This window comes from Colletotrichum spaethianum (genome assembly GCF_022836535.1).
Source record: "Colletotrichum spaethianum MAFF 239500 DNA, contig29, whole genome shotgun sequence".
Taxonomy (NCBI): Eukaryota; Fungi; Ascomycota; class Sordariomycetes; order Glomerellales; family Glomerellaceae; genus Colletotrichum; species Colletotrichum spaethianum.
In genome coordinates, this window is record NW_026054799.1 from 213,731 (window position 1) to 237,804 (window position 24,074).

The 24,074-nt window shown below is 59.6% G+C and overlaps 9 protein-coding genes across 9 annotated transcripts; 4 read left to right on the forward strand and 5 right to left on the reverse strand.

The window, feature by feature from the left end:
• Window positions 1–161: 161 nt before the first annotated feature.
• On the reverse strand, window positions 162–1,349 carry ColSpa_09574 (putative mitochondrial carrier; the record flags this gene model as incomplete). The annotated part of the gene is made up of 4 exons (XM_049275786.1): window positions 162–376; window positions 426–578; window positions 632–1,054; window positions 1,142–1,349. 4 exons carry the CDS (start codon window positions 1,347–1,349, stop codon window positions 162–164), a joined length of 999 nt encoding a protein of 332 aa, XP_049131743.1.
• A 27-nt stretch (window positions 1,350–1,376) lies between these two features.
• Window positions 1,377–1,670, forward strand: ColSpa_09575 (uncharacterized protein; the record flags this gene model as incomplete). The annotated part of the gene is made up of 2 exons (XM_049275787.1): window positions 1,377–1,517; window positions 1,542–1,670. 2 exons carry the CDS (start codon window positions 1,377–1,379, stop codon window positions 1,668–1,670), a joined length of 270 nt encoding a protein of 89 aa, XP_049131744.1.
• A 1,901-nt stretch (window positions 1,671–3,571) lies between these two features.
• Window positions 3,572–4,040, reverse strand: ColSpa_09576 (uncharacterized protein; the record flags this gene model as incomplete). The annotated part of the gene is made up of 2 exons (XM_049275788.1): window positions 3,572–3,674; window positions 3,724–4,040. The coding sequence occupies 2 exons, from the start codon at window positions 4,038–4,040 to the stop codon at window positions 3,572–3,574; spliced, it is 420 nt and encodes a 139-aa protein (XP_049131745.1).
• Window positions 4,041–4,343: 303 nt separating this feature from the next.
• On the forward strand, window positions 4,344–5,387 carry ColSpa_09577 (54S ribosomal protein L9, mitochondrial; the record flags this gene model as incomplete). Its single annotated transcript, XM_049275789.1, has 1 exon — window positions 4,344–5,387. One exon carries the CDS (start codon window positions 4,344–4,346, stop codon window positions 5,385–5,387), a length of 1,044 nt encoding a protein of 347 aa, XP_049131746.1.
• A 261-nt stretch (window positions 5,388–5,648) lies between these two features.
• ColSpa_09578 (cytochrome c oxidase assembly factor 1) lies at window positions 5,649–6,389 on the reverse strand (the record flags this gene model as incomplete). Its single annotated transcript, XM_049275790.1, has 2 exons — window positions 5,649–6,139; window positions 6,212–6,389. 2 exons carry the CDS (start codon window positions 6,387–6,389, stop codon window positions 5,649–5,651), a joined length of 669 nt encoding a protein of 222 aa, XP_049131747.1.
• A 516-nt stretch (window positions 6,390–6,905) lies between these two features.
• On the forward strand, window positions 6,906–7,689 carry ColSpa_09579 (uncharacterized protein; the record flags this gene model as incomplete). Its single annotated transcript, XM_049275791.1, has 3 exons — window positions 6,906–7,008; window positions 7,068–7,162; window positions 7,261–7,689. The coding sequence occupies 3 exons, from the start codon at window positions 6,906–6,908 to the stop codon at window positions 7,687–7,689; spliced, it is 627 nt and encodes a 208-aa protein (XP_049131748.1).
• A 206-nt stretch (window positions 7,690–7,895) lies between these two features.
• Window positions 7,896–11,489, reverse strand: ColSpa_09580 (ankyrin repeat protein nuc-2; the record flags this gene model as incomplete). Its single annotated transcript, XM_049275792.1, has 7 exons — window positions 7,896–8,078; window positions 8,131–9,923; window positions 9,979–10,780; window positions 10,845–10,895; window positions 10,959–11,081; window positions 11,327–11,411; window positions 11,449–11,489. 7 exons carry the CDS (start codon window positions 11,487–11,489, stop codon window positions 7,896–7,898), a joined length of 3,078 nt encoding a protein of 1,025 aa, XP_049131749.1.
• Window positions 11,490–17,394: 5,905 nt separating this feature from the next.
• ColSpa_09581 (CUE domain-containing protein 5) lies at window positions 17,395–18,908 on the reverse strand (the record flags this gene model as incomplete). Its single annotated transcript, XM_049275793.1, has 4 exons — window positions 17,395–17,825; window positions 17,891–18,367; window positions 18,479–18,803; window positions 18,888–18,908. 4 exons carry the CDS (start codon window positions 18,906–18,908, stop codon window positions 17,395–17,397), a joined length of 1,254 nt encoding a protein of 417 aa, XP_049131750.1.
• Window positions 18,909–19,577: 669 nt separating this feature from the next.
• ColSpa_09582 (putative ATP-dependent RNA helicase) lies at window positions 19,578–21,680 on the forward strand (the record flags this gene model as incomplete). The annotated part of the gene is made up of 1 exon (XM_049275794.1): window positions 19,578–21,680. One exon carries the CDS (start codon window positions 19,578–19,580, stop codon window positions 21,678–21,680), a length of 2,103 nt encoding a protein of 700 aa, XP_049131751.1.
• Window positions 21,681–24,074: the final 2,394 nt, after the last annotated feature.

Sequence of the window (24,074 nt, forward strand, 5' to 3'; positions counted from 1 at the left end):
CGCAACTAAGGTCTGTCTGTGTTCTCGTTCCGTGTTCCCATTGATATGTTTGGTGGTGCGCATGCCAACCACCGAGCCCAAACGCCACTGTCCATCCTGGATGCGGCCGTCCAAGGCGCCGACGAGGCCGCCGGCAAGCATCTCGCAAATTACACAATTCCTTAGTTATCATCCAGTGAGTTGACATGCTTCTTCATGAATTCGAAAGCCGAGAAAAAGATGGCGTTCACGGCGCAGGAGCGTCCCATGGACACTCCGAGCCCGCGGTACATGTGTCGTTTAAAGAACTCAATCTTCGGGGGCGGCTCGACCTGCTGCCCCTTGGAGTACAAGAGAGAGTTACGTTGGTAGATGCTCTTTGCCGAGTCGATAGGGTCTGCCCGAGTTAGCGTATTCCGCAGACGGGGTGTCACGCGAATCCTTACAGATCATTGCCCAGGATACGATCCCGCAAAGACCCCCCGAGATGACAACCGTCAACTTGTTCGTCGTTGGGTGGTCGCCGCCAAACGTGGTCCCGAGTTGCTTTCCGCTCTCATAGACCATGAAGTATATGGCCGTGCCCAACGTATCTCGCACTAGATTGGTCAGCTGAGGGTTTGGATGGGGTTGTACGCCTGGGCAGACTTACACAAGTGCAAGTTGAAGCCAGTGTAGAGCCCCAAAGCACCCCTATGGCGGATGATGTTTCGCATAGTTTTGAAGGTGCCCTTGTTCTGGTAGCTGGCCGCGACCTGGTGGCCGTTGGTGGCGCGGCAGTTGGCTTCCTTGAGCTTCTGCTGGTCCGACAGCAGGACAGACACCTGCGCGCTGAGCTTTGTCAACTCAAACGGGCAGGCAAGAAGCGTGATGCACGAGCCGGCCGTGGCGCCGGCAGCTCCAAAGCAGGCAATCGAGTAGAGGTTGGGATAGGTGCCTTTCTTGTTGACGTGCTGCAGTACGTCGAATCCTAGGGCGTTTTTTATCCAGCCTGAGTAGCTGTACTTGGCCCGCTGGTAGATCGAGAAGGACATGGTTCGGACGAGAGTGATGCTAGCCATTGGGGCGAGCACGCCTACAGAGGGGGCAAAACAAGGTTAGCGGTGCCATCAACACTTTGGTCATGATGAGGGGTCGCGGGTGCCAGGGAGCTGCGCCTTACCCCGAAAGAAGCCTCTCAGCTTCTCGGTGCGGTACGTGTGCCTTACGCAGTCGAGGAAGCCCTCGTACCGGTAAGTCTGCATTCGCGTCTTCACACTGTCGAGGGGGAAGGCGACGACGGTGGAAAACATGCTCGAGGTGCTTGCGGCGATCTCGGTGCGGTACCGCTTGACCAGCCTCTGCGGGCGCTCTTCCTGAGCTCGAGGCATGATCGCAGTCGGTTGGCGGGCCGGAACATGGTGTCTTGGGTGATATTCGGCTTCTGTCGCTGGCATGCTTCTAGCAATGGCGATGTGGCAGCGCCTTCAGACGGTGATCTCGAGAGGGAGATCAAGGTCTTTCAGCGCGGTCGCGATACGGCCCTGTGCCAGTTGGGGGTAGGTCCATCCAGACCACCACAGGTGGAGGTTGTTTGGGACGACAATCGCGAGGTTCGAGAGGCGGGCGAGGAGACGGTGGTGATGACGAGTCGAGTGGTCAGATGGCAGGCAGAGAGCGGCTTTACGGTAGTCTGGGGAATCGAGAGCTGAACCCCCGGGAATTGACGCTGTTGTGCCCGCTAACCATGGGAGATTGGCGGGTTAAGTTGAAGAGAAGAAGAAGGGGACTGTTGTTGGAGGCGTTGGCGTCAACTACTTCTACCGTGGATTGCGGGGTCGGCAGTGGCAGGTGGGAATCACTGTCTACGGCGTGGAAAGGAACATGCGCATCACAGACCCAGGCTCAGGTCAGGTCAGCTACGGTTCGATTACAGCACCCAACCCTGCCATTGGCCTAACCTCATGGGTCGGTTCAGCGACCCCCTCGCTGCCGGCAGGAGTACCGGTACTCCAAGGGTTGTATGGTGAGGTACATAAATGTCCGCCCAGACTGCAGGGCCAGTTCAAGGATGATGGTGCGGAAAGCTGCAGCTGGAGGCCCCCCTTCGGCCCCGCCCAGCGACCAGCAGCACGACCGCTGATTGGCATCTCCAAAGTAAGGTGAATCGCAGCCACGGCATCAACAGCAGCAGCAGACATACATGATAGCAGGTCCTAAGAGACCCCACTGAAACGGAGACAGGGCCCGGTTGGGATCTCCAGCGATTCTGCGCTTCCCATTTGTTCCTACAGGTAGCGGCCGCTAACACCAAGCCGCCCGGAGTCCCCTCACTGGATCGTCGCACCTGCTGGGAATCCACCGTCACAAGCCAGAGACGCATCCCAAGTAGGGTTTCACCGTCTCTATCTCCCTCTCCCTTCCCCGACTTGATGCATCGTACATTCCAAACGGAGGCTCGGCCGACAACCTTACCACCGTACGATAACGGCGGGTCGGTTTCACGAGGGTGGAAGCACGGTTTGTTTCCGAAATGCGTATTTTGGGAATTGACGGACGAGATCCATGTGGAACCACTCTTCTCGTCCGCACCGGCCAAGGGGCCGATACGGTCCTGGTGGCCGAGACTCTTGGCTCCGACACGGGACACGGGGGGGTTCGCCTCGACCCCCTCAGCCCTCAGCTTTCTCCAAATCCTCTGCAGAATCCAACGTGAGTACCTCTGGTTGTGCAAGCCTGTTGGCCCTCCCAACCCTTGGGGCACGACTCTCACGCCATGTACGACAACGTCATTGTCTCCAACCAGCACTCCTCGGTTTGCGCCCCTCCGGCGAACCTTGCGAGTCTCCCTGTTGAGTGCTACAATCTCTGGCCTCAACCAGGTGCCTCGAGGCAGCATTCCGCACCGGGAGAAGGACATGTGCTCAGGAACAGCAACAATCAGCATTCAAACGGGCGCCAGCAGCGCTTCGCCAGACTAATCATCGACCACACAACCATCAACAAGAGTCATGTTTGGTTGTGCCAGACATTGTTCCCCCGGCCACCCTCCCATGCGTCCCTCCAAAACCCCCTCGAAGGGCTTTATATGGGCTGTTGCTGCCAGCTTGCAGACAGAGACAGCCAACCAGAGGTGAGCCGTTTTCACACTTGGTGACCCCACACATCTGCAGATCGCCCGGCTGGCAAACGTCGGACAGTGATCTTCTCCAGAGAGGCCAGTTTCCTCCAATGGGTTCCCTCGGGTGTGGGTGACAATCTAGCACTGCGTCGACCGTCGCGGCTGGGACCATCATGTTTCGCACCATCTCGCCATCTCTCCACCCTGGCGCCACAACAAGCCTCGATGCATGATGGTGTCTGGGCTGATGATCCCGTCTCGGCGTGCTGAAGGGGATGCTGACTTCCCAAGGCCGGAGCACAAGGATGGCTCGCATCGCCCAATTCCGGCGCAGATGTGCGTTAGAATTTTGTGCCAGAGCGTCAGAGGCCGGGCCTCGGGATCGGAAATCCGCGCGTCGCAACCGTAGGCATGAAACGTAGTGGCCAAGATGCTGCTGAAGTCCCAGGTCGGGTAACGGTTGCAGTGACCGGATCGAGGCCTACCGCAGCTTCACCTCAGACGGATGCCCATCGTCTTGTTCAACATGGCCACCGTCATGTCATAGTGATTAAACGCCGTAGACGTGATCTCTTTGCCCTCCTCGTAGCTAGATCTAACACAGTCAGCACAAATCCTGCCACAGACACGGAACGTTAACTCACAGCTTCTTCTCCTTCATGTCCGCGGCCCTGCGGTAGCTGATCTTCCACGGCTCCGTCTTCTGCCGCTCGTGTGCCACGCGGATGAGGTTCTTGAGGATCTTGTGCTCGAACCCGGCCTCGCGTGCCGCCGCCTGGAGGAACCACAAGGTCCGCTTGTATATGTCCTTGTCCCAGCTGGCCTCCTTCTCCCGGAACGCCGCCCGCAGCTGGTCGCGGACGACGTACTTGTACGGCGCCGCGAATTGGACCGCCCGGAGGAGCTCGCGGTAGAGGCGCCTGTACGCGTGGATCTGCTCAATGCGGGACATGGAGGACATCTCGGTGAATAGTTCAACGGACTTTCAGTTTCTTTTGAGTGAGATATATATAAAAAAATAAGAGTTGCAGATCTTGATAGCAAGTTGGTCCAGTCTCAATTGAGAAAGACCCTGGCTTGAGCTCCTGAGAAGCTCGGCGACCAGATCAATCCCGGTGGTGCACGGGCCACATCAAGATTTCCACCCCAGGCACGGCTCATCCGACCTCATCCCAAAAAATTCCATCCCCCCCGAACGAACGCAGCACGCCGACCGGTCCCTCAACCTCACCACCTCGCCCCCAAACCCGGCCATCCCCCCATCATGGCGCCCCGACTGCCCCCGAGCTGCCTGCAGCTCCTCCGATCGTCGACGATAACCAATGCCTGCGCCGCCAACAATGCCTCCTCCGTCCTCGCCGGCCCCCGCCTGCACCTCCTCCCTTTCACCGCGAAGCGCGGTGTCAAGTACGGCTGGTCGACGCTCCCCAAACGCAGCAAGCCCGCCCGCTTCAACCAGACGACCGCGGGCCTGCCCGCCCTCACCACCGGCCCCGCTGCCGCCCTGGCGCGCCGCGAGAAGACGACGCCCCTGAGGACCGGCGTGCTCGCCGTCAAGAAGGGCATGACGGCCATCTACTACGGCAAGAAGCGCGTGCCCTGCACCGTCCTCCAGCTCGACCAGGTGCAGGTCGTCGCCAACAAGACGCGGCCGAAGAACGGTTACTGGGCCGTCCAGATCGGTGCGGGATCCAAGGAGCCCCGCAACGTCGAGCGCCCGCTGCTGGGCTACTACGAGGCCAAGGGCATCGCGCCCAAGCGCCACCTCGCCGAGTTTAAGGTCCGTTCCGAGGAAGGGCTGCTGCCCATCGGCGCGCAGCTTTTCCCGGACTGGTTCCAGACGGGCCAGTACGTCGACGTCCGCTCCAACAGCCGCGGCATGGGCTTCGCAGGAGGTATGAAGCGCCACGGCTTCGCGGGTCAGGAGGCGTCCCACGGTAACTCGCTCAACCACCGCACCATCGGTACCACGGGTCCCTCGCAGGGCTCCGGATCCAGAGTCCTCCCGGGCAAGAAGATGCCTGGGCGCATGGGCAACGAGCGCGTCACGGTGCAGAACCTGACGGTGCTCAAGGTGGATAACGAGCTGGGCGTCGTGCTCGTCAAGGGCGCCGTCGCCGGGCCCAAGAACTGCATCGTGCAGCTGCAGGACGCCAAGAAGCGCAAGGCGCCGGCGCTGCCCTACCGGCAGGACAAGCTGAAGGAGCTCCTGGAGAGCAACGAGGACGCTGAGGCGAGACTGCAGGAGGCCAGGGAGAGACACTTGGAGCTGAAGAAGGAGAGGAGAGAAATGGCGGAGTTTGTATAGATAGTGCCCTGGCGCCCCTCCTTGTTTTCCCACCATTGTTTACGAAAGTCCGTGTACTATACATGTTGTACATTTACCACCACCACCCCCGTATGAGAGGCGTATAGCTTAGGGCCGTCATCTCGCCCAATTCACAAACCCAATGACCAACCATGCGTGCTTTTATGCTGTGTCTCCTGAGATCTCCTAAGGTCCCTGTCCAACAACCTTGTTCTGCACCGTATTGTATGTCCCCCGCGTCGATTGTTAGCGCCAGGTCCCTTACTTGAGACTCGTCTGCCTGAACCCCCTCGTCGCAGCCGCCGCCGCCGCCGCCTGCTCATCGGCCTCGTCATCCAGGTCGTCCGCCACGACCCCCCTGAACGGGTCCGCCCCGTCGAGCAGGTCGATTCTGCGGCCGTCGGGGGTCTCGAGGCTCCACTCGGTCGTCTCGAAGAGGCCCTTGTGCGAGGTGCGGTAGCTGGCGAAGCGCATGAGGGCCTCGCCGCGCGAGCCCTTGACGCTGAAGGCGATGTTGATGCGCCCGTGCAGCTGGTTCATCTCGCCCGAGATCCAGGGGATCTGGTGCTTGAATTGGACCTCGTCGCCCAGCAGCTCGCGCGCCTTGGGCGAGGTCCGCAGCGCGTACAGCGTCGAGGCGATGACGGGGGACGACGACTTTTGGTAGTTGAAGATGGCGACGCTGCAGGCGACGATGACGGCGGCGAACAGCGGGAGCGTGCGGGACCACCGGAAGGTGATTTGGTTGAGGTCTGGACTCGAGAGCGGTTAGTGCGTGTCAAGGACGGATACGTGTAGTCTGGGGGACGGCGGAAAGACCTCACCTGGGAGTTCTCGGTCAGCGCGCCGCTCCATCAGCGGTCCCGACCCGGGCTTCGGCGCCGCGGTCGCCCATCTCCGCTGCGTCTGCGCTCTGAGCTGCTGCTGCTGCTGCTGCGTCTGCCGTGCGGCGGCGCTCCGCAGCGAGGAGGCGAATCTCCTCGTGATGGTTCTCGAAAGCATGCTCGGGGGAACCGGGGTCCGACTTGGGGTGCTCGTCGAGGGATTCGGTCGTGTGTTGGCGGCGGTTCGAATCGTTTGTCGTTGGTGGTGTTGAATTGGCCTAGCAAATTCTCGGGACGCTCCGAATCAGGCCATGGAGTTCGGTCGTCGGTCGGTCTCGACGGGTGGGCCAAGCTCCTCGCAAAAAAATTCCCGGGGGTCCTGGCGGCGCATCGAAAAGCAACGGCAGGCCGGGGAAGGGCAAAAAAACGCCTCGCTGAGCTCCGGCCAATCATTCAGCATGTGCGACCCCTGTCCAGCATGGCCAGCTGGCGCGCGCGTCATAAGGCTGAGCCGTCACGGTCCCCTCTTCGAGCTTCTATCGAACGTAGCTACCTAGCCACGTGTGCAATGTGACTTGAACAACTGCCCCCAACCCCGCGGTCAAAAGGTTGTGCTTTTTGCAACATAGACCTCTTCTTGTAACTCTGGCGATTCCGACTACTGCACTGCGACGCCAAGAACCTCAACACCCAGATGGCAGCACCCAGAGGCGCAGCGGCCCGCCTGCGGCGCACATTCCACTACCCCACGGACGACGACTCTGCAGACTCGCAACCCGAGGTCATGGACGAAGAAGGTAAATCGCCGTCTGGCGCCGTGCGCACACCCCCGTGCAACCGCTGACACCCCCGACAGAGCAAGAGGTCCTCATCCAGCGCCTCGCCGACGAAAACGCCGCCCGAAACGCCCAATTCAACACCTTCCTCCTCGCCCTCCCGCTCCTCACGACGGTCCCCTACCTCATCTCGCTCCTGCGCCTTTCCGCCCCTTGACGTCGCTTCTCTCTCTCACGTCGCTCCTCTCGACCGCCTTCCTCCTCCGCACCCAGCCCCCGGGCGTCACCGGCATCCCTCTCCTCGACGCCTGGTCCCGCCCCAAGACGCCGCGCGCCAGCCCCTCCTCCTCTCTCGCCTCGTCGACCTCGTCCATCTCGGGCGCGTCGTCGTCGTCGTCGTCGTACCAACCAGTCCGGGCCCCGGTCCAGACGAGACGCCGGAGGAGCTCGTTCTCGTTCGCCGAGGACCAAAAGTCCCCGCTGGAGACGTACCTGCCTTACCTCAACCTGGGGCTCTGCGCCGTGCTCGTGCTGACGGGTGTCGTGACGAGGTCCGGCGAGAGGCACGCGCTGGGCCACGTCGGGCTGGGGAACTTGCCGGCCATCGTGTACGTTGTGGTTCTCATCGCCAAGGTGGTCATGGGCAGCGTGGATCCGGAAAAGGAGCTGGCCGCGCTCAAGTACGACTTCAAGGGCGCATGAGTTTGACAACGGCGGCGCTCGTGTCTGCAATGTCACGTGTGCCACGGGGACGAATGGGTTCGCTTTCACGACTTATGCCAGAATGACAAACACTATTATCATCTTCTTGAGAGTGCAAACATTGGATGGGTTGGTATTTTTTGGGCTGCAAATGCAATTCAGGAGAGTGCACAGATCTACTACTATTGGCACGTAATCATTACCCCCTACACGTCTAAAGATTCGTTGAAGCGCAAAACACCGTGACTTTTGAGGACACCATCCACCCCCTTGGGCAGCCGCGGGAACGGGTCGGTCAGAGAACGTGTCGACGAAGGCTCCAGCGACTTGTCCGTGACTAGTGCGAGGCCGTGTGACTTTATCGCGTCCACCAGGGCGGGGACCATATCCTGTCATGGTCAGTAAGCACGACCGGACGCATTGGACAGCGAGAGGACTTACGAGTAGCCGTGAGCAGCAAATCAAGCCCATGAAGTTGTTGCCCTGCGCGATCCGGACCACCTCCTTGATCGAAGCAGACCTGCGGCCGTGGCTCTGGATCACATCCGGCGGCGCCATGACGTCCTCCCGGCCGAGGTCGTTGCACAGGAAGACGGGGAAGTTGGGCTGCTTCCAGTTGAGCGCCGTGCACATGCTCGGGTTGTACGAGCTGAAGACCACCGAGCGGACCGACTCGAGGGACTGAGCTCTCTGCGCGCGGGCGTGGTCGAATACAATGGTGAGGAGGGAGTCGACAAAGCTGTTGAGGTCCAGCGACGGGCCAAGGCCGATGGCACGTTCCTCTTCCAGCGACGGGTAGAGGATCTGGATGTTGACGTGCATGCCGTGCGGCAGCAGGGCCAGCGCTTCGTTGAGGGGGATACCGGCCGTGGCTAGGACGCGATGAACGTCGGCGATGGCGTCCAGAGGTCTCGAGCGTAATGAAGCCAGCTCGGCGCGGCTTGGGCTCTTTGACGTGATGGTGTTGAACTGCTCCATCGTCAACCTCGAGATGGGCAGGTCGATGCCCCCGCACGGGATCGTCCACCTCGGCCACAGCACGGGCACGCCGTCGCTGGTGTGCTGGACAAAGAGGCGCACAAAGTCGCCAGACAGGCTCGAACCCGTCACAAACGTGCTGGGGCTCCGGTCGAACTGGCTCGTGGCCTTCCAGTACGTCTCAAAGTCCGTGATCTCGAGCGGCTTGCCGTTGAAGGGCTTGATGACCTGTGTGTGGAAGCTGATCTGGCCGATTGCACGCAGCCTCGGGTCGAAAAGGGGGAGACAGCACTTGCCGGAGCTGCTGAGCAGCGCCTTGAACGTGTTGGGCAGGGCCACCGTCTTGGCGATGATCTTTGCGCCGTAGGTCGGAAAGACGTCGAAATCGAGGGTGAAGGATTCGAGGTTGTCGATTTGAAAGGAAACAATGCGGGTATCTTCTTGGAAAGGCAACATGATGTTCTTCGGGATGAGGTCGGAAACCTTGGACGAGATGGTGAGACGCGCTGCCGGGTACTTTCCATCGTGGAAGAACACCAGAGGCTGGTCTCCGTTCTCCTCGAAGCTGATCTGGATAACAGTCTTGGTGTCGAGGAAGTTGTGCCCGTAACGGCGCAGCGGTATTATGGGCGGCGGCAACTCGAGCTCCGGTATGGCGTCCGGGTCGAGGGCCATCGGGTCGGGCCCGCTGCTGGCCATCATCGGCCCCAACCCAGGCTGCAGGATCATGGGGCTCGCCTTGGTCCTCGTGTTGAAGGGGGCTAGTAGCCGCATGCACTCCAGGTGGCCTTCCCACGTCGCGTAGTACATTGCCGGCAGGTCCTTCTCGTCGACAATGTTAGGGTCTGCCCCGACGTCCAGCAAGGCTTGGAGGCAAGGGACATTGCCCTCGCTCGCGGCGTGGACCAGAGGCGTCCACCCGTACAGCTTGTCGACCTGGTCGAGATCCGCGCCAAAGTTCTTGAGCAACAGCAGGAGCTCTGGCATCTTTACAGAGCGGGCCACCAGATGCTGGGGATAGAGGCCCTCGGCGTCGGGAACGATCTGTGCCCCGTGTTGTAGCAGCATCTCCACGATTGCCAGTGACCCGTGCTCGCACGCGAGGTTCAGCGGCACATGGTCCGCATCGGACGCGGGGTCGATGCGGGCAGACTTGGCCAGTAACCGCTCAACGCACTGCAGGTGGCCGTGGATTATCGAGTGCACCAGCGGTGTGAAGTTGTCGTGGTCGATCAGGTCTATCGTTTGAGGGTTTGCTGGCCACCGCGTTAGCAATCCGTCAAAAACTTCCTGTTAGCACCCGGGTCTTACCGCTGGTGAGGGCATCGAGCATGTCCAGCCGCCCATGCATGCTGGCATAATGCAAGGGGACTCGGCCGTACACATCGGTGCGGTCGACAGCCACGCCCTTTGCTAGCCCATACCCGAGAACGAACGAGTTTCCGTAGATGGCGGCCTGGTGGAGGCAGTTGCGCTCGTTGATGTCGTCTTCCGACTGGATGTCCACCAGCCCGGTGTCGAGGAGGACCTGCAGAGTCTCCTTGGGCGCTTCGTGGATTGCTGCGAGGAACGTCCGGGTCATCCTCTCCATCAGCGAGACGTCCGAGCCCGAGGACGAGCTAGCGGCGGACCGCATCCGGACCAGCAGGTCCCTCAGCGCCTCGAGGTTCCCCGAGATGACGGTGTCGAGCAGGAGGGTATCCGCATCGCCCTCGTCGGTCCCGAGCAGATGCTGGCTGCTCACGATGTGGTCACTACGGGGCTCGAAGCTGACATTGTCTCCCTCGGCCCAGGCCCCCAGTTCCTGCAAGCTGGTTGTGGCCTGGTCGGAGAGCTCGCTGATGACGGTGGCGTTGAAGAAGGGCTGGACCTCTACTGCTCTCGAGAGGTAGAGTTCCTTGGTTTTCGACTTTGATGTCTTGTCCCACTTTTTGAGGATTTTGGAAAAGGCTGTGCCGTTGATCTCAACGAACTGCTGCAGCTTGTTCAGGTCGCTGGCGAACTGTTGGAAGCCCTCCTCGAGGGTGGTGAACTTGGCTGACCGTCTCGAGACGCCATTGCGAGACTGCAGGACCTTCTTCTTGTCAAGCAGAGTCTTCAACCGCACCTTGAGCTGTGGAGGAGAGGAACGCTTAGTTACGGCGAGTCAATGCACGTAGCCATGGACGGATACATACCTCGGCCTCCTTTTGCAGGTAAAAGGCATTGACTTTTTCGAGCTCGCGTTCCTGTTCGAGGGTCAGTAAGTACGGTGGGAAGTTCATCGCACTGACCCATGGCGGGATACTTACCAGCTGGAAGAAGAACGTGGCCTTGTTGGCCTGGAGAGCGGCCTGGGAGTCTATAGATATTGCGGAGCGGAGGGGGTCGATTTGTGCGCTCAGCGTGGGAGTAGCCGACAGCTTCTTGATCAGCTAGTAGCGGGTGTCAGTGGTAACGCCGCCTATATTTGGCTCCTGCCAGGGGCTTGCTCCATCCCCTTGCCCCTGATGGGACGGCGTCGGGTACCGAGGTGACTAAACTCTTGGAGGGTGGTTTTCTTTTTGTGGTTTCCTCGGCGAGCGCGTGCCCAATGCGGAAGAGAAGCGAGGGAGCGAGGGGGGGGGGGAGGGCATGGGGCCGAGAGACACGGACGGGGAACTGTAAGCAGTCGACATACCTTCTTGAGCGCCTTGTAGTTGACGAAACTCGCGGCATACTCGGGGACCTCCAGCTGGCGCTTCTGGATCTGCTTGCCGAACTTCCTGTTGAGCCGTTAGCGCACGTTCGCCCCGTGGGCACTTATAAGGGGCCAGCAACACAGCGGCCCAGAAGACTGACATGGTAGGCGGACGCCCGTGGAATCACGGCGTCCAAAGGCAGCAGAGCACTTGACAGAGGCAGCAATATGCGAGCTTTGGTGCCGGCGAGCTGTCCAAGTGGGAGTCTGCAGAGGGATGTGAGAGCGGTATGACGGCGCAAAAGGTTTGCCGAGTTGCGTATGCCGCGGCGGCAGGCAAGCAAAGTGGGCGACTCGCACAAGGATGCACTGAGTGACGTCGACTGGCAGTAACCGTGCCTTGGGACGACTGCGCGATGATGAAGAGAGTCGCACGTGGGGGGCTCCTGGGTGGCGCAAGCTGCTCGGGATGTGATCAGGCTCGAGGAGCTGAGGCCTTCGGTGAGCCTTTTTAGAAATGATCCGAAAAGCAAGACCGGCGGCGAAGACAGAACCAGAGAGGGTGAAACGCGCGCGCGAGTGTAGGAACAACTCGCGGGAAGGGTTCGAAGCTGTTGATTGAGTCAGGATACGGTTGTCCCGAGAAGAAGCAGAAGCACAAGCAAGCCTCGGAGGTGCCCGTTCTGCAGCAGGCTGGCTGCTTGGCCGACATAGCCATGAAGTAGTTGGGGGCTCTGGACTCGCAACAGGCGCGGGAAGAGCAGGACCCCTGGAGCGGTATCCATACAGAGACCGGTGTACAGCGGGCGGAATGGGCTATAGGTGGGGGGCAGGCTGAAGTTATCCCGGACATGCCTCGGTGCCAACCAGGATCTGGTGATCAAGAGGGGCTCGCAGCGCATCCGGCTCTCGTGGCATGGACATGGTCGGGAGCATGCTTGGAACCGGTGCGGCGCGTAGGTAAGAGAAATCGAGGGCAGAGGCAGCGTGGGGGCAGGGGGGACGGTGAATGGACGCGCATACTTGCTCGCAATGGATGACAATATCCCATGTCGGCGCCGGTTGGTTCTGGATAGCGCTGGCCGGTTGATGTATACGAGCCTGCCTCCAAATAGGAAGCAAAGTATCATCCGGTCCAGAACCAGATGCCGCAACGGGCAGGGCAGGGCAGGGAGGGGGGTTTAAACAAGGTAAACGATACAAGGTTGGGAACCTGGCCTGGTACCGTCCGGGGTGTTGGGTCTGTTTCCTCCCTTGGCCGGGAGAGAAGACAAGCGAAGAGAGGGATGGATGTTGATGAGGGTGATAGGTGTTGTGCATGAAAAAGTAGTGAATTCGGGATCCGAGACTGAGACTGAGGGACAAACAAGGCAAGGTAGAGAGCATGCAATACACCAGGGACTACCAGACTGCAACGAACCGGGCTATATCACAAGGGATGCTAGAGGAACGGTCATGCTTACCGTACAGAAAGGCAGGTTCGTGCGACAATCAGCCTCGCTCGAATTCTCCGGCCTCGGATGGTCGGCTGTGCAGTGCGAGTTGATGCGATTGAGATGTAGTTGGGGTGTGAGTCGTTTGGTGGTCTGGGGTGTGTGGGAGAGACAACGACGGGTGATGTCGAATAAGGCACGCCAAGGTCGTGCAAGGGTGAAGAAAGCTCTCTCTCTCTCTCTCTCTCTCTCTCTCTCTCTCTCTCTGCCTTGTGTCAAGGACTCGTGGCACAGCAGCAGTGAGGACAACGGGCGACGGTCCAGATGTGAGGCTTGGGTCGGGTATGAGGAAGAGTGTGGGATGAGATGGGGACTTGGACCGAGACAGAGAGTGACAACCTTTTGGACGGGCCTGCGGGCATTCAAACACTGAATAGAAGTCGTGAAATGCAAATGGGCGGCGGCGGCCGGGGGGGCCTTGGCCAACCACTGCATCGGTCTGTCCAATTGGGGGGGGCTCTGCCGACCAGTGACGGGCCAATTACGGGTCTGCCTGCCGGCGCTTTAGTCCACGCATCCAGCCTGTTGCCCGTACCGATCAGCCCCTCCCCTGCCAACTTGCCCGTCGTGGCCGAAGCTGCGCTGGTGCGGGGTACCTTTTTGTCCTTCCTGTCACCCTCGCGCCAAAGACGGCGTTGTGCCTACAAGAAGGTCGCGCAGCCGCCAGTCCAAAGGCTCCGGACTGGAGGCATGCAGCGTGGCCCTGCGTGTTGCGCCGTATAAAGTACATACAGGCTGGGAACGCCAACATGCTCATCTGGAACCCGCATCTCACCTTGCACGTACACTGCGACCGCGTCCGGGTCAATGTCACAACGAGACACTGGAATACCCCAGGGGCAGCAGAAAGAATCGGGTCACTTGGCCCGTCCAATGTACCCGCTTCCCACCGTCTCATCGCCTGTCCAACACGGCCACCGCGTTACACCTGAGAGTGTATGAATGATATCAAAGAGGTTGGCCACGTGCGCGGCGTCTGCGCGCTGCTTCTCCGTGGACCCCAAATCCGCGCGCCCAAAAAAAATCTCTTCGTCGGGCAAGGCATCGTCTCGAGTCCTGCGTCGTTCGAATAGCGGCAGTCGTCACCAGACACGGCAGGGCAGGGCATCTCTGCAGGTAAACTAGACTACTTTGCCCACCACCGCGGCGGCATATCGACCGCATGTACCTCTCGCAATAGCAACAGGGCACATGTACATTAGCCTCAAGGAACAACCGTGGAACCCCTCTTGCCGGGATCGTTGGTGCGCTTGATTCGCTTCCCACCCCCCAAAGCCAAGTCTTCAGATCGCCGGCCAATGACGGCTCGCATACGAACCACGTTTTTTCCTTCGACATGCCAAGTACGAGGCTGAACCGCGCAGCAAACGAAAACTACGCCTAGCCCACCAGAAAAAAAAGTTAGCGGCCCATCCCATCCTTCGACAGCAGTGAACCCAACCCGTGCTGCAATGTTTCTCGGGACCTACGTGGTCTGCAAGCCACGCGGGAACAGCCTGAAGAATGTTCGCCATTCACCTTTTCCCTGTCGTCGTCGTTGCTATTTCTACTATCACTGCTGGCCGTGCTGGTCCCCTCCCTGTCTGTGGTCCCTTTCAATACGCACACAAGGACGAAAGAGACAAGAGGAAGAGAGGGGATGAGAAGGTGAGGATCGCAACCCATGCTCGGCTTGTTATATCCTTTGCGTAAAAATATAGCAGATGCCGGCGGGGAAACACGAAGATCCTCCATTCGTGCATTTGTCCATTGTGCCTGAAAGGCAGCTGGGCTCGGCGAAGCCCCGAACGGCACAGTATGCCATTGGGTTCACCGAGACGTCCCGCCGGACGACTACGTATTGGAGGAGAAAAAGAGGCGGCTCATGCTCAGCAGCTCTGGCATAGATCAACTCTTTGGCAGAAACGACCAATCGGTGGTAGACTGCCTTGCTTTGGCTGGTCCGTGGCCCACCAACCCGCTCGACAGCAAGCGACCTTGAAGGGCTTCTAACCACCTTGAAGCTCCCATACCTATGTACTACGGTATCGGGCCAAAGTTTAACCCCCTAGTCAAGTACCAGTGGGTCAGACAGTTCCCCTTTGTTGGCCAATCAGATCGTCTATATCCAGCAGAGATACCCACTTATCGCCAGCAGCCAATTTTTCCCTTTTTCCCTCACACAACAACCACCTTTTCTACTGATCGTCAATATGGTACGCCCAACGGGCAGTACGACTAAGCACCTTACTGAGGCCGACCGGCAGCGAATACGTACCCTTTATAACGATGCGAAGTTATTGCAGCTAGATATCGCTAATCTTACTGGTTATACAAAGCATCAAGTGCGTACCGCTATACGGGCTGAATCGGCTGCCGTTGCCGCCCGGTCGGGTCGGCCTCGGGTTATGACTGCCCAACAAGAAGAAGAGCTTGTTGAGTATGTTACCTCATCAAAGGAGGGCCGCCGGGCCTCGTTTCTCCGGCTCTCTCTACTGCTTTTCTCGTCCCTATTTGGCGCTTACGCTATTCGAGCAGCTCTCCGGCGCCTCGGCTTCAGCAGGCGCGCCGCCCGGCGGAAACCCCCTATATCAGAAGCCAACCGGCAAAAGCGCCTCGCTTGGGCTCACGAGCACCTCCATTGGACCGTCAACGACTGGAGGAAAGTTCTTTGGACGGACGAGACATGGATCACGGGCGGCCATCACAGGAAGCTCTATGTTACCCGGCGCCCGGGCGAAGAATGGGATCCAACGTGTATTATCGAGAGGCATCAACGCAAGCGGGGTTGGATGTTCTGGGGATGTTTCTCCGGGGATCGGAAAGGACCTGGCATCTTCTGGGAGAAGGATTGGGGCACTATAAAGGCTGATTCGTACTAGAATCGCCTTGTCCCTATCATCGGTGGCTGGATTGACCTATGCCAGCAACAATACGGCGATAACCTCATTCTTATGCAAGATGGCGCTCCTGCACATGCTGCCTCGTCAACGACAGAGGACCTTCATGACCGAGGCGTCTACGTTATTTATTGGCCGCCTTTTTCTCCCGACCTTAACCCTATTGAGAGCTGCTGGAACTGGATGAAGGACTATATACAGGAGCAGGCCGGCGTTAACGAGAACCCATCGTACGATCTACTTCGCCGATGGGTTAAAGAGGCCTGGGATGCGCTGCCAGAGGACTTCTTATTTGACCTCCTTGCAACAATGCCCGACCGTTGCCGGGCAGTGATTGAGGCCAATGGTATGCATATCAAGTACTGATTTATCTATAGAAATCAATTGATTTGGATGATATCTGCTTATGTCAGCCATTTTACCCCCCTGTCTGTGGACCGATACCAGACCGCTAGGTTAAACTTACCCATACCACCATAGTAGACTTTCAGCAACGGCCGGTCCAGCTCCGGCTCCAGCATCATGCATCAACAAGGAGCCGGCCGGTAGAGATGGGCAAAACCAGGAAAGAAAAGCAGACAAAGGTTCCCGTCCGACCACGCCCACTCCATCTTGTTCTGGTGCGGGGCAGCTTCAACCCATGAGGGGGACATCCAGCTCGGGGCCCCATCTCGCTCTTTTGATGCAGAAATTATTGAGCGAGATGGACGATCTGAAAAGCGGGCGACGCAGAAGAACCCGCTGTTCCTGGGGCCATTCTCGCCTACCAGGCCAGCTTGCGTCTCATGCCGTGAACACATTGCCAATGAGAGTCCTCGCCTACTCGGAAATAGCAGCCAATTAGCAGGAGGCCGTCATGGGGCTCTCCGCGGAGCATGTTAGCAATCGTATGGATACGTTTGTAGAAATCCGTTGCAGTTGGAGACCGCTCCAGGCTCGAGTGCGGACTCTGGGTGGTGTCGGACCATATATGTGTGTGGTCTGCAGGGCCTGTCGAGCCGGGATGAGTCGACGACGAGCGCGAGCAAATTGTCAATCCCCCCTCCCTCCGTTGCAATGGATCGCGTGAAACGCTATGCGGCTGTTCGGGGATGGCACGGCTGCAAGGCGGGGCAGCATCTGCATGCTACCTACCTTACTCAACGTCGTGCTCAGCTCAGCTCAGATCAGCGACAAACCAGGTCAAAAGCCGAAGGACCCCCATCTACATCCGCGTCTTGCCGCATCACGACCCGGGAGCCGCAATTCCTTCCGACGGACCGTATCTGCGGAACATGTTTGTCTCCCTACGTCACAGGTGTCTCTGCCGCCACGGTCGATTCGCTGCGCCATCGCGCCGCCTCATCGACACATCACCATTGCCATAAGACCCGCCGCCACTGCTGCCAATGACCCGCGTAAGTAGCCATCATCACGCCAACCCCACACCGCCGCCTAACGCCGCACTACCGGCTCGGCCCTCTGGGCGGAAGCAACGTTGCGGAAAGCAAACAATCAATTTGGATGTCCTGACTACGCTTCCTATGAAATGAAAGGGGGAATCACGAAATCCCAGGCCTCCCCATGCCCTCCCGAGACACCCTCTTGCCAGGCTGTTTTGCGTCCGTCGCTCAAGCCCGGGGGGTTTGGATATCTGAAATGAAAGTATCGTAGGAACGCAAAGCCACAATGTCCTCCCGGTTGGCGACGGCGTCGCTCAGTTTTTCTTGGAAGCGGCATCCGCCGACTCGCCGCCCTTGGACTCGACGAGGCTGTCCGCCATGGCCTCGGCGGCGGCCTTCTTCAGCCTCTCGCTGTCCTCCGAGTTGACGTCCTTGGCGTCCTTGCTGGAGGCCGCCTTCTCCTTGGCTTCCCGCTCGTCCTCGCTGTCGCCCAGGCTAAAGGGGTCGTTGTCGCTGATGGGGTTCGGGTCGACGGTCGACAGGGGTTGCCACTTGCTAGACTTGGCCTTAGATCCGGACACATCTTCAGCGGAGCGCCGGGGCGACGAGCCATACACATCAATCTCCTCGGCGCCTTCCCGGAACGCGACCTTGCGGCCGTCGTGGGGCTTGGGCGACTTTGACGGCGGAGGGGGCTTGTAGAGGTCCGGGTTGGACAAGGGTCTGTTGTTGTCGCGGAGGGGGGCTGTTGTACTGTCAGCATAGGGCTCGTGCCATGAAAAGGGGGCTCGCTCAAGGGGCCGGACGCACTTCCGTCGGCGGTGAACTTCATACCCGCAAAGTCGTCGCTGAGGACCTGGGGGTCGGCGTCGTATCTCTCGTAGTCTCCGCTGCGGCGGCTCGACTCTCCGGGCCGTCGGGCACCGTACTGGCCCTGGGCCTGGGCGGGTCGCTGGGCGTGGTCGCCCTCGTCGGCAAACTCCTCGTCAAACCTCTTCTTCATCGTCGTGATCCAGCTGTTGACCTTGCCCTGCGTCTCGATGAAGCCCTTCCTGAGCTTCTCCTGGATGACCGGCAACTCGTCCTCGAAGAAGCTGGGCTCGCGGTCCTCGGAGTTCGGTCGGGGCTCGAGGCCGGTCTGCTGGCGCCGCACGCGGCCGCCGGGGCTTCGGTTCGAGGTCCTGGCCTCGTAGCTGCCGACGTTGTCAAAATGCTCCGCCAGCTGGCGCGCGTACAGCTCGTCCGCTTCGAGCTGGGACAGCTGAGCGCCGCCCTGGGGGCGGGGGGCTGCGGAGGGGGCTGCTCGTCGGTCGTCTCGTTCTGGGCCGCATCGGGGTCCGTCATTTCTGGCACACCCCGTCAGTATAGAGCTTGCACCGTAATGGTCACGCGACATACCCAGGAGGGCGTTGAAGGCCGGGTCGATCTTGCCGCCACTGGCCCTCAAGACCGCCTTGATGACGGAAATGTCGATGCTGGGGAACGCCTCCTTCAGGATATCCTCGGTCTTCTGCGTCTCGGTGGAGGGCCTGGGAGGCTTCTGTGGGGGCGCTTCGGCCGCGGTGGTTGTCGAGGACGCCATGTTGGACGAGGTGGTGGTGGTGTTGGTGGTGTTCTGGCTGGGAGCCTCACCGCCGAGCACACCCGTTTCTTGGACGTCTTCGTCGTCGGATAGATCCAAGGGGCGGACTGTGGTAGGCGACTCGGGCGCGCTCGTCTTGTTCTGGAAAATCACAAAAGGGATGAGGTGTCAGCCACGGGGAACATCGCATGAACTCTGGGTGTTTCGGGACGGGGACAGGCGCACTGTTTCGTTTGGGGCAGACATGGCTATTGCTGTCTCTAATTTGTCTTCTTGGCGGTCGAGCTGTTGGGGAAGCGTATTGCAAAATGAAATAGGAACTCGCCGGGAAATGGAGGTGTGTCTGGACCCTTTTCCCTCAAGGATGGGTAATTTGCTGGCTTTGCGAGATTGTTCGTGCAAGGACGTTTGGTTGCGCGCGCCCGGACGGAGGGGTTGGAGAGCTGGCGAGATGATGGTAAAGTGGGTTGCGAAGCTGATGACGCCGCGCCTCCTTTGAGGGGACCTTCAGGCGCCAGTTGAGCTTAGAGCTAAGCCACAATCCTTGTCGCCACAGGAGTCGTCAGATGGCAGACGTCTAGGTCCCTGCATGTGTAGCTGGTGCTGCAGTTGGTGCCCTGGTGGTATCACTTGTCACCAGCTGGTTGTACCGCTCCAGTTTGCAGCTCTCAAGAATACCAACGACAAGTGAGGCCAATGAGGCCAATCTGGAGGCCAAACCTCTACATCACGAGCAATTGTGATGATGAGATATATAAAGACATGAGATTTCTGCCTGACGGGGCTTGAAGATATCCACATAATCTTGATCACAGCGTCGGGCTCTGCTTGTAACCCAAGGTAAACTCAATATTTATATCTTTATACACTTTCAACTGATATCGGCACCCTCTAGCAACAGCCGAGACTACCACCATGGCTGACTTTGACCTCAACTCCACCTTCATTCCGGCTCTGCACAAGCCTGCGGCCTTGCTCCCCATCGCAAAGCACCGCGATGCCCTGCTGTACCTCATTGAGACTAAGCAGGTCACTATTGTCGTGGGCCACACGGGCTCCGGCAAGACGACGCAGATCCCGCAGTTCCTCGAGGCGGCGGGATGGTGCTCCGACGGCAAGGTCATCGGTGTCACGCAGCCGCGCCGCGTGGCAGCCACGACGGTCGCCCTCCGCGTCGCCGAGGAGGTTGGCTGCGAGATCGGCAAGGAGGTCGGCTACGCCATCCGCTTCGAGGACCTCACGTCGGCCCAGACACGCATCAAGTTCATGACGGACGGCCTGCTCATCAGGGAGGCCCTCGTTGACCCTCTGCTGACGCGCTACTCCGTTATCATGGTCGACGAGGCCCACGAGCGGTCCATCAGCACCGACATTCTCTTGGGACTGCTCAAGAAGATCCTGAAGAAGCGGCCCGAGCTGCGCATCATCATCAGCAGCGCGACGCTGCAGGCCGAGGAGTTTCTGCGGTTCTTCACGACGAGTCCCGGGGACGAGGAGAAGAAACCGGCGGCAGCACCAGAAGACGGAGACGACAAGACCGGCACCGACGACGAAAAGGGCGCCATCATCAGCTTGGAGGGCAGGGCGTTCCCCGTCGACACGCTCTACCTCGAATCGCCCACGGAGGACTACGTCGAAAAGGCCATCTCGACCGTCTTCGACATCCACGCGCAGGAGTCAGAGGGCGACATCCTCGTCTTCCTCACCGGCCGCGAGGAGATTGACTACGCAGTCCAGGCCGTCGCCGACCGCCTGCTGGACATGAAACAGCCGCAAGGCCAGCAAACACTACAAGCACTGCCCCTATACGCGGGCCTCACGACGGAGCAACAGATGTACGTCTTTGACAAGCCCCCCGAGGGCACGAGAAAGGTCGTCTTCGCGACGAACATCGCCGAGGCCTCCATCACCATCGACGGCATCGTCTACGTCGTCGACTGCGGCTTCGCCAAGCTGCGGGCCTACAACCCGCGGACGGCCATCGAATCCCTCACCTCGACCGCCATCTCCAAGGCGTCAGCGTCCCAGCGCGCCGGCCGGGCGGGACGGACGCGGCCGGGCAAGTGCTTCCGGCTCTACACCGAGGACGCCTACCTCGGCCTGCCGGAGGCCACGGTGCCCGAGATCCAGCGCTCCAACCTGGCGCCCTTTATCCTGCAGCTCAAGGCGCTCGGCATCGACAACGTGCTGCGCTTCAACTTCCTCAGCCCGCCGCCGTCGGAGCTCATGGCCAAGGCCCTGGAGCTGCTCTACTCGCTGGGCGCCCTCGACGAGTACGCCAAGCTGACGAAGCCGCTGGGCTACCGCATGGCGGAGCTGGCCGTCGAGCCGATGATGAGCAAGACGCTGCTGAGCGCGCCGTCGTTTGGGTGCCTGAGCGAGGTGCTGACCATCGCGGCCATGACGAGCGCCGGCGGGAACAACGTCTGGTTCCACCACGACGGCGAGCGCAAGCAGATGGAAACGTCGCGGCGCAAGTTCGCCGCCGACGAGGGCGACCACTTGACGCTCCTCAACGTCTACCAGGCGTTCGTGACCACGGGCCGCAAGGAGTCCAAGTTCTGCCGGGAGCACAACCTCAACTTCAAGACCATGACGCGCGCCGTCAGCATCCGCGCGCAGCTGAAGCGGTACCTCGAGCGGTTCGGCGTCGCCGTCGACGAGTCGCTCGGCCCGGGCCCGGCGAACCACCGGCCGCAGGACAACGCGACCAAGGCCGAACAGATCCGGCGGTGCCTCACGAGCGGCTACTTTGCCCACGCGGCGCGGATGCAGCCGGACGGCACGTTCCGCAACGTCTCGGGCGAGACGACACTCCACGCGCACCCGAGCTCGCTCATGTTCAACCGCAAGGCCGACTGGGTCATCTTTCACGAGGTCATGGAGACGGGCACAAAAATCTTCATACGGGACATCACCAAGATTGACAAGAACTGGCTGGTGGAGTACGCCCCCGAGTTTTACCAGGTCGTGGACACTTCGGCGAGAGCACGCGAGGCTGAAGCTGAAACGACGTGAGTGCACGTTGGATAGGAAGGGGCTACAAGGGAGGCAGGGCCTGGTCTGTCTTGGGACGAGGCGAGGCGAGACGAGACGAGACGAGACGAGATTAGCCGGCGTGCGGAGGGGAAAGGATGAAGCTGGGCAGTATTGAGCCTCGAAGGAGCGAGTGGTGCCCCGTGTTCTCGCAGCGAAACCCAGGTCTCGGGTCACAGCCTCGGGGAGAGAGGCTATCACAGCAGCAGTAGCAGCAGCAGCAGCAGCAGCAGCAGACGTGAGCTCACACGATCCAAGGCACGGCCGTGTCTTGCGGCAGATATAGACAAGCAAGACACGGCCGAACCGCAGTTAGTGTTCACTATCTGCATCAAGGAGGCGGGCCGACTGCAGCTGGCGGCCGTCGGGTGCTGTCTGGGATTATATTCGCGGTGGCGTTGAAGGCAGGGGCCGAAAATTGATATGTCGGTCGAAGCCCGTAGTGGAGGGTCAGGAGGGGGGGTGATATAAGGGGGGATATGTACATAGTGGACAGCACAACTTATGAAAGATATCCTAATTTTTTTTTTACGAGCACTGCAGGTTATCGATGCGTGATTGGCAGTGGTATCAGCGGGCCGGAACTGGAGCAGACCAAGGCGCCTCGGCCAATGACAAGCTTTGGAGGGTCCATCGAGATTAGCTTAATTATTCGATGCCAATGGCGATTTGGCCCTTTTCACTGGTTGACACTGGTCGGCCAAGCAAGCGACAGGATTGAGTTTTCAACGTCTCACCGGGCGGCTGATTTGCCCCAACGCCAGAACAGTCTTGTCTCTGGGATGACAAGAGGGATGACGGCGGTCGAGTGGCCTTGTTAGCCGCGCTCTTGCACGTGAGACAAGACATGTATGCTTGTTTCTCTGGTAACATGCACACGGCAGGAGGAATGTTTCTGACTATCGAACAGAAGAGACGGCGAAGGCGACCTTGGAACCTCGATGGAACCAGGATTGGCCTCCTTGGCGACTCGGTCTCTCCTTGGCGTCAGCAACCGGCCACAAGTCCGAATGGGGTCGTTCTCGGACGAAAAAGCCAGACGAAGAAGCCATCCCTCGACTGGCCATGGCAAAAGAAACCTGGCCGATTGAAAGAGCTGCAATGCAACGCAATGACATGCGCGATTCGCATCCCCCTCAGTTGTTGGTGCTGGCGAGAAAAGAATAACAGACGTGCAGCCCAGGCCGGGATAACTGCCGTATCTCTGACCACCGGCCCCTTAACCCGGCTCGCCGTTGTCGCTGCATGGGATCCCCCGTTAAAGGGGAGGACCCGCGACGCGGCGACAGCATGATGCGAAGCTGGGAGGCCCCGGGTCACAAGCAGAGGACTTTGTTTCCCTGTTTCCCTCTGATTTGAACGGAGCCGTTTATCAAGGATCAAGTGAGAGATCATCATTGAAGCCGCTGCTGGGTTTGCCCGTCCCCACCCAGGGCCGAAATGATGGCTCGAGATGCCGCGCCGGCCTTGTTATTGTTGCTTCTCGACGCCCATGTTGTTTGTGTGTTCTATTTTGCCGTGCCGTGCGCTGCTGAGTCGACCGTCGTTGCATGCAGATGCCGCTTATGCAGAGGTAAGAGCCGTGCGCAGGGTGTGTGGTGACGGGCAGACACATGGTGAGGCGGCTCCCCGATGCAGCATGCGCAAATTAGGAGGCGCGATGCACAGTCTCTCTGGCTATAGCAGCAGCAAGCCCTATCTATACCTCTCACGGAGGTGACGTTCAATAGGCCCCTCTTGGTTCTCCTATTGGGCCCAAATTAGACAAGCCGCGATGGACAGCCGGCACGGTAGGGGAAGAAAGGCATAAAGTGCCCTGGATCGTGAAGACGCCGCCGGGGAGCGTGGTGGGGAGTCGACGGGAGCTCAGCCTCCTCGATGAGGTTATCAGGGGAGGTTCGAGTTGTGCACCCGAGAGTGCATGATGGCCAGCCTGTGACAACCTCATTCCACGGCGCAGATATGGCGTCGTCACAGTCAAGGCCCCCTGAGATGAACCCAGGTTGCAGGTTCCAAGGAGAGGATACCGACCCAGCTCGAGGGCCGGCCTCAATCTCGGTAGAGACCTGGTTGGGTTTGGGCGTGGTCTGCAGGCGAGAGAGCCTGGCCTCGACCTTCGGCGGAGTGGCCCAACGAGGCTCGTCGACAGATTGCCTTGTGCACCGATGTTCAATGCACAATAACAAACACGGGTGCATTCATAGAAGCCGCAATGAACAGATGCTGGGGTTGTCTGAGACCAGCCCTCGATCCAGAAACAGCGGCCGGGGATCTAGAAGCCACTGAAGCCACTAGTTGAACGGGAAGATTAGCGCCGCGTGAGGTGCGGTGTGTTGTGGCTTCGTGCGATTTGTGCGTAATGGTGGGGAGTGTCTG